General features: G+C 34.8%; 1 protein-coding gene across 9 annotated transcripts in view; it reads left to right on the top strand.

The window, feature by feature from the left end:
- AFG2A (AFG2 AAA ATPase homolog A) overlaps positions 1 to 12,770 on the top strand; it is a 309,252-nt gene that overhangs the window by 46,601 nt on the left and 249,881 nt on the right. For all 9 annotated transcript variants that reach the window (XR_002806528.2, XR_011436155.1, XR_011436156.1 and 6 more), the window contains exon 11: positions 9,562 to 9,771. Coding sequence is in view for 5 of the 9 variants with exons in the window: in XM_003364517.5 (XP_003364565.1) it covers positions 9,562 to 9,771 (210 nt within the window). In the remaining 4 variants the exon portion in view is untranslated. The remainder of the gene's footprint in view (positions 1 to 9,561; positions 9,772 to 12,770) is intronic.

The following is a 12,770-nucleotide window of genomic DNA, read 5'->3' as shown; positions in this document are numbered from 1 at the left end:
GCTTCCTCCTTCTGCCTGTTGCCCTCAAGCCAAAACATCAATAGTATTTCTCTTTCCCCAGCGTCTTGGCTCTCTGACCAGCATTGGTTCTTCTTCCACATGTGGGAGCTGGTCTGGTGTGTATGTCAAGATACAAGAGTCGGGGCTGCTTAGGAAATTTGCTTACGTGAGTTTGCTCAGCTTTCTAACAGAGAGGAGCCTCATCTCTTTGCCTCCTATTTAACAAAAATTTGGAGCATCCCTTCAGCCAGTCTTGGCAGGGGAGAGTTTTTCTTTCTATATATGCAAAACTTTATTGTCAACTAACCATCAAAGGAGATCAGAGGAAATGATTTGAATTTATGACTCAACTCTTGGACAAATCTGGGGTAGAAAATGTCGTGTAAGGCATATGTATAGCCCTTGTACACTTTTACACATTGGCAATATTTTTCACTATTTCTGACCACACATGCTGGTTTATCCCTAACTCTCTCCTCTTTTTCCCATCTCACCTCCCACCAGCCTGTCCTCCTGCCATTTCTACCCCTTCTACTGCTTTATTTTTAAGATAATACAAGAGAATCATGCATCTGCCCTTTAATTTATTCCTTTACCAAACTGAGCATCTGTAAAGTACAAGGCACTATGTTAAGAAGGTCCTGGTGATACATACACATATAACAAAAGAGGCCTTTCATTTGATTATTATTCACTCATATCACAGATTCCCAAAGAAGAAAAATAAGAACAAAACTCATTTTAAATTTTGTTACTTAAAACATTTTTTCTTGGCCTTTTATATGACTTCTTTTAGTTTGGGGACATTTGGTCATATATATTACATATGGTTGATTTAAAATTCACTTGAGAACCTTGTGCACAAACATATGCTTCTCTAGCACCTGGGCTTGGGACCAATCAGTAGAAGTCCCTGTCTCTTTCCTCTGTTGTTGTATTTTTCATTTCCTTTATCTTTTCACATTTCTACTCTGCCATAGTAAGAATGACAGGGGTTACTAAGCAGTTTCCTTAAATAGTCAAAGCATTTTCTGCTGATCACAGTTTAATTATTTAAGGAATTTGATAAATTAAAAAATATGTAAAATATTTTAATGAGATATGAAGCATTTTCTAGGTGAAACTCTATCATTTTCATGATATGACTTTTTATTTCTTCTTTTATTATTGCTGCTGGTTTGTTTTTTTTCTTGTTTAAAGTTTCCATTTTTTATGAGATTTTTCCTGGACTTATTCATCTGGCAAAAGTAAGTAGTTTTTTTAAAAGCTCATTTTGGAAATGGTTAACCAGTTTTAAGTTGAATTAAGGTATAAAGTTTTGTGATCTAAGGGAGGCTTTAATAATTTATTCTATTTGTAAGGTTTGACTTCATACATAGCCAGCTCTCTGAGGACAGCTCATGGTAAACTTATTAAAGTGTGATTGTAGTGTAATGATATTTTAGAAATTGAACTCAGATTTTAATATAACCATTAAACTGATAATGAAATCTGTACAGTTTGAAATTTGGCTAAAATATTTGTCTTTAAGTTGATCATATGTTCCATGTTTTGGAGGATTTTTCTTTTTACTTGAATAGTTCCTTTCTTCTTTACTGTAATATTTTCCCTTAATAATTAGGAGTATTAGGAGCATCTGTCTCTCGTAGCCTTTATAATACGTTTCAGTAAGGTTCTTAATGTGATTTACTAAAGAACAACGAAATCACCTAGATTAGTGGCAATTTGCAATTAGTGGCAAAATTTTGGTGTACAGTTTTTTATATTCTTTCTCATCTACTTTTTTAGCTCCCTGTGCTCTTATGTGTGAAATTGTTGGATATTCAGTGTAAGCTTGCTTATACAAAATGCAAGTGAAACAGGAAGAGAGGAAAAGCTGAGTGGAGAAAGAGAAGGAAAACCACTGAGTGGAACACTCAGCCCGCCAACCCTGTACAGGGCACTGCTCCATATTTTTCACTTGTCTCACGATCCACCTGCTTTTCTTTACTTTTCAGAGTCCTCATGTAGTTGTTTTTTGTTTTGTCTGAAGTTTTTATTTTTAACAGAGGGGAGAGAGAGGCTGTAGATGGTTTATGGTACCACAGTGAAACAGGAACTTTGCCTTGGGATTTAAAAAACCTCCTTAGAATGTGTTTTTAAAGCGTGGGGAAAAATATTTTTTGTCTTTTCACTCTGTAAAGCTAATGGCTTTCACTTATTTTCACATAGCTCTAAGAACACATTTTGAACACTTACTGCTTCCTCATTTTGCTTTATCTCCATTAAAGAAGCATCTGGAAATATATTGATTTTCCTTTGAATCTTGGAGGTTGGGTTTTCTCAACTTACTTCCTTCTGCATTATGTAGTATCTTTAGTAATTTAGGTTGTTTATAACTTTGAAACAAAATAAATGTATTTTAAACATTTGAATTGTTAAAAGCTAGTGTTTGGCCCAGCAGAGAATTTGGAACAGGCGCCAACCCACTTGTTACTGCCTGACTTCTTGTCCTTATGTTTGGACTTGTTAGCATGAAAGAACAAAATGAAAAGTATTCTTTGTTGCAATATTTTCTATAAAAATAACACTTTCAAAAGAATTTTTGTCCCTGGCCGTGTAAAACTTGGCACCTAGCAAACAAGAGGATCTTGATTCATGGATGTATAAAGACACTGTCAGTCCCTTTGGAGCTACTGGATTCTTATCTCGTAGTAATTCTCCCAATGTCTGCAATCTAGTTCATTAATTTTTATTTTGTCCTCTTGAACTTGTCCTTAAAAGTTTTTTTCTTTTTTTTAAACCTGATCATCAGGTCTTTTGTCTTTTATGGGTGTGCAGTTTGAAGTTTTTTTTGTTTTTGTTTGATTTTTTTGGTTTGTATATTGTTGGTTGCTTGTCCAGAAAGTACTGTAAGATGTTTATGGGAGGTATTTCCTTTGCGAAATTTATCTCACTGCTCTGTCTGTGCTTGTTTGACGGCTATTCCTTCACTTCTAACTTTATTATTAATTCAAAAAGTTATAAAGCCATATGTGAGCAGCTGTTCACTGTTTTCATTAGGACAAAATAAGAAAGAAAGGACCCAAATATTATCAAGAGTGATTTAGGTTAGACTGTAGGAATATTTTTCTGGCAGTTATGATATAGTGTAACTTATTAAAAAGAGAGTTACAGAATTTTTTTTAAAAGAGCATAAAATAGTATTTGTTGAAAGATGAGAGAAATTGAAAGATGAAATACTGACTGAAGGTAGGATAGTGAACCAGCTAGTTTTTGAATTCCTGTTCTAGTTCTAGGGTTTTATGATTTCATGCTAGTGTTTATTCTTCTTACACACTGAGTTTTCCCATGACTTGCTGTGCTTTAAGACTCTTGTGCAATAGTAAGCCCTAAGTGGATTTCATTTTTTAACTGATATCTTAGCTATAGAAAGACTCATCATTTATTTGGCATTCAAGTGCTAAATTAAAATGCAAAACTTATTTGCCCTTAGTTTAAGAAATGTAGTGATCAGATAAAAAGAGAAAGAATAGAAAAATTACGGTAATTAAATGTTGCTCAGGAAACTGCAAATATAATGGCTTGGTTGTCCTTTACCTTTTATCACTAGTCTTTCAGAATACAACTATTCATTGTAATCATCTTTCAGACATTTAAATAAAATACCTAGTATTTATTAGATAGTTACCATGTGCCAAGCAAAGTGCACTTAATTTAATATATGCTCTACTGTTTAATTCTCACAATAATCTGAGAGCTTACATTTCATTATCCCCATATGACAGATGAGAAAGCAGTTTAGAGAGATGAAGTGAATTGCCCAAAGCCATACAGTAACTAGAAGATCAGAAAATGTATGAAATTTTAAAAATGCAAAGTATAAAATTGTGAATACATTGTGATCTCAATGAAAATACACACAGATGCATTTGAAGGTTAGAAGGTACTACACCAGAATATTAACAATGCTTACCTTTAGTTGTTGGGAAAACAGGTAATTCTTATATTGTCCTTCATAATTTCTTATAGGCTGTACTTATTATACATCAGCTAGCCTCATAACCATATGAAGTGAGAATTGCTATTAATATTTTCACATTCTAACACATCGATGTAAGTCTTATATACATGCAACAATTTCCAGATTTCTGCTCTCACCATCTCACATATTTGAGAACTGTAAAGCTATTTTATATTTTTTTCAGTAGTTGTATTAATTTGTGTGAAGATGGATATTTTATGTCTTTAAACAAAGACTGTGCCTTTTAGGATACTTTTCTTATTCCTCTTTCTAGATTACAAAATTTTGAGAACATTATCTCACTCATCTTTGTGCCCTTACAGTCCCTAAGACAAGTCCAGCCCATAGAAGACATTCCTTAGTTTATTGAATTTATTTCACTGGTAAATTCTAACCGCATTACAATAATTGGAAACTGATTCCTTAATTTTCACACATGTTCCTTTTTCTCTTTTAAATGTAACTTTCAATTACACAGTTGCCCAAATCTGAATCCTTGCTGTTACCCTTGATTTCATTTTCTTTTTCACCACCCCTTCTCCAGATCTAATTAATTATCAAGACTCAGTGATTTGCTTTATTTGATATAGCTTGATACAGTTTTTATTTTGTTGTTGTTGTTGTTCTCTATAGCCCTATAGCCCTACTGCTACTGCTTTGGTGCAGATAATCACCATCTTTTGTCTGAATTACTGTAGAAGTCCCTTCCTACTCTTCCCCGAATTCTAATCCCCACTCTACTTTGTAACCATAGGTCTTCCAGAAATATGGTCATGTCATTTCCTTGATTAAATTGCTCTCCACTGCTCTCAGGATATCCTGAGCCTAAACTTCTTGATGCCTTATGAGTCTTCAAGGTCTGATTGCTCCCTGTGTTGCTAACCTCCTTTGTTTCTCTTCCTCTCTTGGCTCTCTAAATTCTAGCCGTACTGAATTACTTTTAGTTCTCCTAATGTAGCATGCCTTGTTTTCCTCTCTCCTCTCCATGTCATTGACCGTTAATTTCAGCTGGCTAATTCCTGTATGTTCATCAGATGCCACCTCAAATATCACTTCTGAAAAGCTTTTTCTGACCATCTGTTGAAACTCTGTGACTACTATTTTAGCATATACCATGCTGTATAGTAATTTCCTTTTTAAGGAAATACTCCATCAGGTCAAAAGCTCAGTATGGACAGGAACTGTTTTGTCCTCAGGAACCAGCATAGTATGAAGCAGGCATTTTGTCGGTATTTGTTAGATTGATTGATGTTTCTGCAGATGACCTTGCCTCATATTTTCCTGAGAGGCTACACACCTTCTGACATAAGTCTTTCAAATCCCTGTTTCCCACCAATCTTAAACTTTCTATCTTTCACTCTCCTTTCCTACCACTACTTAGTAAAAGTGGAAAATATAAATGAAGTAAGAGTAGAGGGGTATTAACTATCTTTCAAGAAGTTTAGTGGTGAGAAGGAAGGAGCTATGATATAATATTAGGTAGAAACAACTGCAAAGTAAGGTTGTTTTGAAGAGTAGGGAGAAGCGGAATTTTTGTGGGCTGAGGAAAGAATTCAGTGAAGAATACATTTAAGCCAGGAATAGAGGAAAGACAACTGATGAAGCAAGAGCCCCAAAGGCCAGGAGATGGGGTAAGGGACAAGATTGTTTCACTTTTCTGCTTGTTCTTAGAACTTTCAAGGCAATGGACAGACTCCTCAGCATAGACTACTAGGTGCACACAGTGGCATCGGTTTTGGGCCTGTTTCATGTCCAGTAAGCATTCAGTTTTCTGGTAAGAGCATCTTAATTTCTTTTGAGGAACAAGCTCTCTCCGACTCCTGGTCCGGCTGATGCTGTTTGCTACTACTCCCTGATCCCTAACTAATGATCTCTTTTACGATATGGATTTCTTTATCTTTATTTTGGTGATTTCTGTGTGTGTTTCTGGGAGGTGCTTTAGGGATTTACTATCTAATATTAAGTTCTTTTAAATAACTCTTATTAAAGACTTTTTTAAAAACTGATTAAAAACCAAGCACACTCAAATTTATTAAATACCAAATTTTATCATGTTGAAGATTATCAGGTTGTATTGCTAGGTTTACTTAGTTTCATATACACCTGAGAAAACTGTCCTCCCTTGCTATTTATTGGCGTATAATTGAATTTTTTAAAAATGTCATTGACTAGGAAGGATTAGTTCTGCACTAACCTTTAAAAAAATTTTATCTGTATATGTATGCTTATCTAAAATATCTTAACTAAGTATTCTGCTCTACTGCTACAGTATTCAATATGTAATTCAGACATGCCCCAAGGCTTGGGAACATCTGCTCCTTGTGGAACATGTTTACAGAGTGTGCTGTTCTCCTTGTATAGGTATAATAACTGCATAGTGACGACCAAATGGATCTCTTGCAGCATCATAACAGTAACACAGTATCAGTTTAGTTCCTTTGAGTTTAAGGAGTTGCTTCTTTGACTTTTACATTTATGATAGTTATTATAAATACAGCTTCTATCCATTGTATATATAATATATACATATTGTCTCTATATGGGTGTATATGTGTGTGATGTGTGTGTTGTGTGTATATGTATATTCCACTGCTAAAAGGCAGAAAAACAAAAACTACTGATCTAATTAAACCACTATATTCAGTAACCTTGTTGCCAAATCTACTGACCGTTTTTTCTTGATTCTGCATACTTTCTGATCTCTCTATTTAGGTTTTGTGTTCTTGGGGTCTTTTTGGTAAGGAAGATTGACACTGAGCTAACATCTGTTGCCAGTCTTCCTCCTTTTGCTTGAGTAAGATTGTCCCTGAGCTAACACCTGTGTCAATCTCTGTCTATTTTGTATGTGGGATGCTTCCCCAGCATGGCTTGACAAGCAGCGTGTTGGTCTGTGCTTAGGATCTGAATCTGTGAACCCTGGGCCACTAAAGTGAGCACGCAAACTTAACCACTATGCCACTGGGCTGGCTCCTCCCTATTTAGTTTTTGATAGTTGTTGACTACCTTCTTAAAACTCTCTTCCCAGACTGTTTATTTTTATGAGAGGTATGCTAAGTTATTTAGAATAAGTGTCATGACATCTGAAGCCTACTTTAAAAAGGTTCAACAGAAAATTTAAAAATTGATAAAGTATGTGTGTTTTTGTGTGCGCTGTTGGTATATATGTGTGTGTGGAGAGAAAGTGAGAGTACATACTAAAGCAAATGTGGCAAATACTAAAAATCGGTGAATTTTGGCTAAGAGTATGTCTACACTTTTACTGATTTTTCAGCTTTTGTATATGTTTCAAAAATTTCAAAATTACGTTAAAAAATAAAAAGATCAGAGACACCAGAGACCATGAACAGGAACTACCAATCAAGATGTGACAACTCTGCTGCACTTCTGCCTACAGGGGCCTGGTTGTACCAGTGACATTCACCCTCTGTGGTAAACAGTCTCTTTGATCCTGCTGATGATAGCTGGACTTTTTTTTTTTGAGGAAGATCAGCCCTGAGCTAACGTCCATGCCCATCTTCCTCTACTTTATATGTGGGACGCCTACCACAGCATGGCTTGCCAAGTGGTGCCGTGTCTGCACCTGGGGTCCGAACTGGTGAACCCTGGGCCGCCAAGAAGCGGAACGTGCACACTTAACCACTGCGCCACTGGGCCAGCCCGAGCTGGATGTTTTTAGGGCCATTAGCTCATGTGCACTTATCTCAAGTTTAATTTTAATTTTATTAATTGATGAAATCAGAAATCAGTTAGGAAAGAAAGAAAAACAAAAGGCAAAATAAAACCCAAGGCTGCTGATGTTGCAGGGAAACTTAATTAAATCCCATCTCAGGATTATAGTTCATAATAGAGCATTCTCCTGGTTCTGTGCACAAAAAACAAAAGCAGCAACAAAATCCCTCCGAAAAATTATGCAAGTTAATATGGAAAAAGTAATTTTTTCTTGTTACTAACAAGCAAATAAAACCCGTCTTTTTTGGATTTGTAGATTGATTGTTCTTTGACGTGTCTTCTCTTTCTTTTCTCTTGCCTCTTAAATGTAGCTGGTGCCCAAGGATCTGCCTTCACCCACATCTCTCTTCTCATGGTTGGCAATTTTAATAAGTCTCATGGTTTCTATTGTTTGTATGTAGATATCTCTGAAATCTAAAATTCCAGTCCTGTCCTCTTTCCACAGTTCCATTTGTGATGCTTACATTCCAACTGCTCACTTTTCATCATTTGAATATCTTATCCGGTGTTCCAACTCTGTATATCCCACAAAATCTGTCTTATTTATTTTCCCTCCAAAGATCGTTTTTCTGTGGTCCATATTATATCAAAATCCGTCTTGAAATCTTTAGTTTTAAATTCTCTGTTTTTCTTACTCTACCCTCAAAACCCTCAGTTATGGACCTGCAGTATCTTTCTGTTGTGTCTTTGTCATCTGCATGTGGTTATCTTAGTTTAAGCTTGTTTTTGTTTTTTTAAGGATGTTTGTGATAGGTCTTTAATTGGTCTCCCTGCACTCTGTCTTCTCTAATGAATCTTGTCAAAGAAGTCTCCCTGAAGCACAGATCAGACCATGTCGCTTTCTAGATTAAAAACCTTCAAAGACATCTCATTTATAAGCAAAGAGGTTCTTGAACTCCCTCATTTAGTCTTTAAGGTCCTCCACTATGTGGTTTCAGCCTACTTTTTTTTTAAATTTCCCTCCCTTAAATCTTTTTTCACTCATCCTCTTCATACTTCCTTATGAGCCTTTTGTAATTTTTTGGCCTCTGACCATTTCCCTATTTTCACATTTCCAGATCTCATCCATGCTTCAAGAGTTGGCTTTCAGATTTGCCTTCCAGCTGGAAATAATCTTTTCTTCCTGGAAACTCCCAAAGGCTTTTTTTGTTTCTCTGTTATTGTGATTAGTATCCTTTCCATCATACTATAGTTATTTATATGCATGTTATTGGTAGTTAAGTTCATTGAAGTCGGGATTTATGTCTCATTCCTCTATTTCCTGTGTACATTATCTGGTATGTAGTTCTTAATGCATATTTATTAAGATGTAAAGAGTTATCTTGTTTTGGGGATATTTCTTAGTTGAGAAAAAGTAACAGACTTTTGAGGATACTTTATTAATATACCAAAGACTAAAAAGATTATATGTTCCATAAGGACCTACAGAAATATACTTTGAAGTAATTTTGCTAAAAAAGAAATATGAGAGTAGATATATAGATGAGATCTTGGATCATTGCTTCAAACCATTTTCAGACAGTTGAAAGCTAATTTTTAAAGCCATCTAGAATAGAAGATAAACTTAACAGTATAGCCAATCATTTAAACAGTTATTTATACAAAACTTGCAAGCAGAAACATTTTGTTTTCCTTTAATATTCTATAAAATGCAGCTCACATTTTATGTACTCCTTATTTACTTTTGATATTGTTGGAGTGTTTTTTTAGGATCTTCTTGAATCTTAGATGGTCCTGTTCCCCTTCTTGTACTTCTTTGTTGATTTTTCTTTTTAATTTCTTTGTTTGCCTTGGCAAAACTTATATTTAGAAAATGTTCTCTTTTGCAGGTATCCTGGTCAGATATTGGAGGAGTGGAAAATATCAAACTGAAATTGAAACAGGCTGTGGAATGGCCCTTGAAACATCCAGAGTCTTTCATCCGAATGGGTATTCAGCCACCTAAAGGAGTTCTTCTGTATGGGCCACCTGGATGCTCTAAAACAATGATTGCAAAGGCTTTGGCCAACGAGAGTGGACTGAATTTCCTAGCTATAAAGGTACGCTGTTAAATTTTTTAATTGCTAATATCGTCCAGCCCTGTTACCACCATACTCGGATTCTTACCCTTAGGAGAACAGGAAAAGGCATCTTAAGGAGCAGTTGATTTTTATTGGAGGTTGATGGCAATATAATATAGGAGATGAGAGATAAATGTGTGTAATCAGCAAATCATGGTGGACGATAGAAGACTGCTTTATTTAGTTTCTTTATTCTCAGTATTTCTTGTACCTGTGTGTTATAGAAACCAGGCTTCTTTGGTTTCTACATTTTTTAATTGTGCTAATCACTTTTGCTTAACGAAGACTTAATTGTAAATATGATTGTGAATTTAATATTTATATGCGTAGAATTTTCAAAGAAATCAGATACTTTATATAGTAAAACTAAATTCCTTAAAAACACTTTTCCAGTCAGAGAGTATGTGTACATTGTTTATATTCTACAACACATACACACACACACACACATTTTTTTTTTTTTTTAAAGATTTTATTTTTTCCTTTTTCTCCCCAAAGCCCCCCGGTACATAGTTGTATATTCTTCGTGGTGGCTCCTTCTAGTTGTGGCATGTGGGATGCTGCCTCAGCGTGGTTTGATGAGCAGTGCCATGTCCACGCCCAGGATTCGAACCAACGAAACACTGGGCCGCCTGCAGCGGAGCGCTCGAACTTAATCACTCAGCCACGGGGCCAGCCCAACACACACATATTTTATTTGTTCACTGCCCTGCCCTCTTACTTGGCATAGATAATCTTACTTGATGTGTAGTTTTACAATTACTTTAGGACCAGATATTAATTTTTATGTAATATGATTATATATCCAATTATTAAACATACATATATAAAACTGTAAATCCATTTCCATGGACTTTATCACAAAAATATGTCCCTAAATATGTTAAATATCAAATTCATTTCAGAAAAGGCACATTGATAATCTGTTTTGATATACCAGAGAATTTTTTCCATAACAAAATACCTTTTCTATCTTAGAACATTGAAATCATTGGCAGTTTCAAAGCATAAAACCTATTTCAGAGTACAGTGTCAGTTTTTTGCTTTATTTAAAATTTTTGTGGAATGATATTTAGATGTATTTAGACTACTTTTAAGAATCAGTCTCTTCACAGTCACTAGTGTTTGCATATTATTGATTATCTTGTGGAAGATATTGGATAGTGAAGATATGGGGAGGGGACCATTTTCACTATCAACAGTTACGCTGAATCATAACCACAGTTTTAAAGGTTGCAGTTTTATGTGTTGGAGAAATGAGTGATTTTGAAATTTCCAGAGACTTTTTGATTTCTTGTTAATCCCTGTCCTCTTATCTCTTGGTAATGGACATGGCCATTTTACTGGCATTTCCTTCCCATTTTCCTATGCCATTTTGTATATTCCACGATTATGTATTTATAGTCTTTGAATTTTTCCTGTCTGCTGGATATCTGAAACTTATTTGATGAGGACTTAGCTTACAGTTATTTACACTTGTATTTCAAGAAAGAGCACGTATATTTTCTTACAAACTAGCATCTCACTCATTTGTGATCCAGGATAACTCTTCCAGATACTACCAGGACTGCTTTATGGACTGTTCTAGGATTACTTAGAAATATGTTTATTACCATTTTTGAATAGGAAAGCTTTCACTAAGTTTTTAATTCTTTTAGGTCACATACAAAAAAGATAAATGATGTTAAGAAACTTTCTTAATAAATTGGGTTCTTACTTCATTAGAGATTGTTATGTATTCTACTTAGTAATTTTTATTTAAGGTGGATTTTTATTCAATATGGAATTAAATTTGACAGGATTATTCAATTTTTGAATCTGGGTGGAGGCTCTATTTAATGGACAATGGGAGTTCATTTTACTATTCTTTCAACTTTTCTATATGTTTAAAAATTATCAAAAGAAAAAGTTAGGAACATGAGAAAATAGTTGCCTTTTCTCTGTATTTTCATGGGTCTTTCCATCTTGGTCTGACTAATGCTTAGGAGAAGACTTACAGTAGCTCTATTATGCAGCTTAAATATGAGGAAATGAAGTCAAACAAGTTGAGAATTCATATTGTATTCTTTTTAGTGTTATTTTTCTATGAAGATAAAGTTGCCTTTTGGTTCTAACATATGTTTGTTTTCTAAGGGATTTAAGTGTTATAATTAAATTTGAGCTTTTTGAAATAACAAATCTTACACATTTTGAAAGTCATCAGAAAAAAGCAGATAGACAATGGAATTTTCTAGCCAGTTGCGAAACACAAGATGTATTGGAAAGAGAGACTCCCTAACACTTTGTGCAGTGATAATTACCTTTAATTCCCAAGATAAAGAATTTAAGGACTTTTAACATTTCTTTCTCTGAGTTTATGAAAGAACCCTTTAGTTTCCCTTGTGCGTCTTTTCTAAGCAGTGATTAAAGAGATATACTCTACTCAGAGTTAAGACTTCACCTTGACTTGTATGGGCTCTTAATATCCTTTGGCATCTGTATGTGTTTTGGTGCAGACTGTAGCACTTGACATATGCTTAAGTTTAGTTTGTCATCTGGGTCAATTACGTCAAAATATTTTCCAGTTGAAATTTCCTCTCTGCTTTTGTCTGAAGTGCTACCATAGATTAATTACTCTTGTATAGCTGGGCTGCTTTACTTTATGAAGAACTGTTAGTGATTTTGGAAGAAGGGTGGGTAGGCCTCTGACAGGGAGTTTCAGCAAGTCCTTCATTAGGTGTATTGGTAAATACAAGAATGTAATGAACTTAGTATATCCTTGACTTTTTTGGGATATTTTCATCTGATACTTGTCTCAGAGAGGAATTGTATAAAATACATCCCATTTTCAGGAAAATCTGTAGTTTAATCAAAGCTGTGCACAATTTAAATTACTGTTCTTCATTTAACTAGATCCCCTACTATTCTGTTATCAAAGGTACAAGTTAATCTGTACTTGCTAAGTTCCAAGTTCATCTTTAAGCTTTTGTTTTTCAATT

Source organism: Equus caballus, chromosome 2, assembly GCF_041296265.1.
Source record: "Equus caballus isolate H_3958 breed thoroughbred chromosome 2, TB-T2T, whole genome shotgun sequence".
Classification (NCBI taxonomy): Eukaryota; Metazoa; Chordata; class Mammalia; order Perissodactyla; family Equidae; genus Equus; species Equus caballus.
The sequence above is the reverse complement of the archived record's forward strand: the minus strand, read 5'-3'. Positions and strand labels throughout refer to the sequence as shown.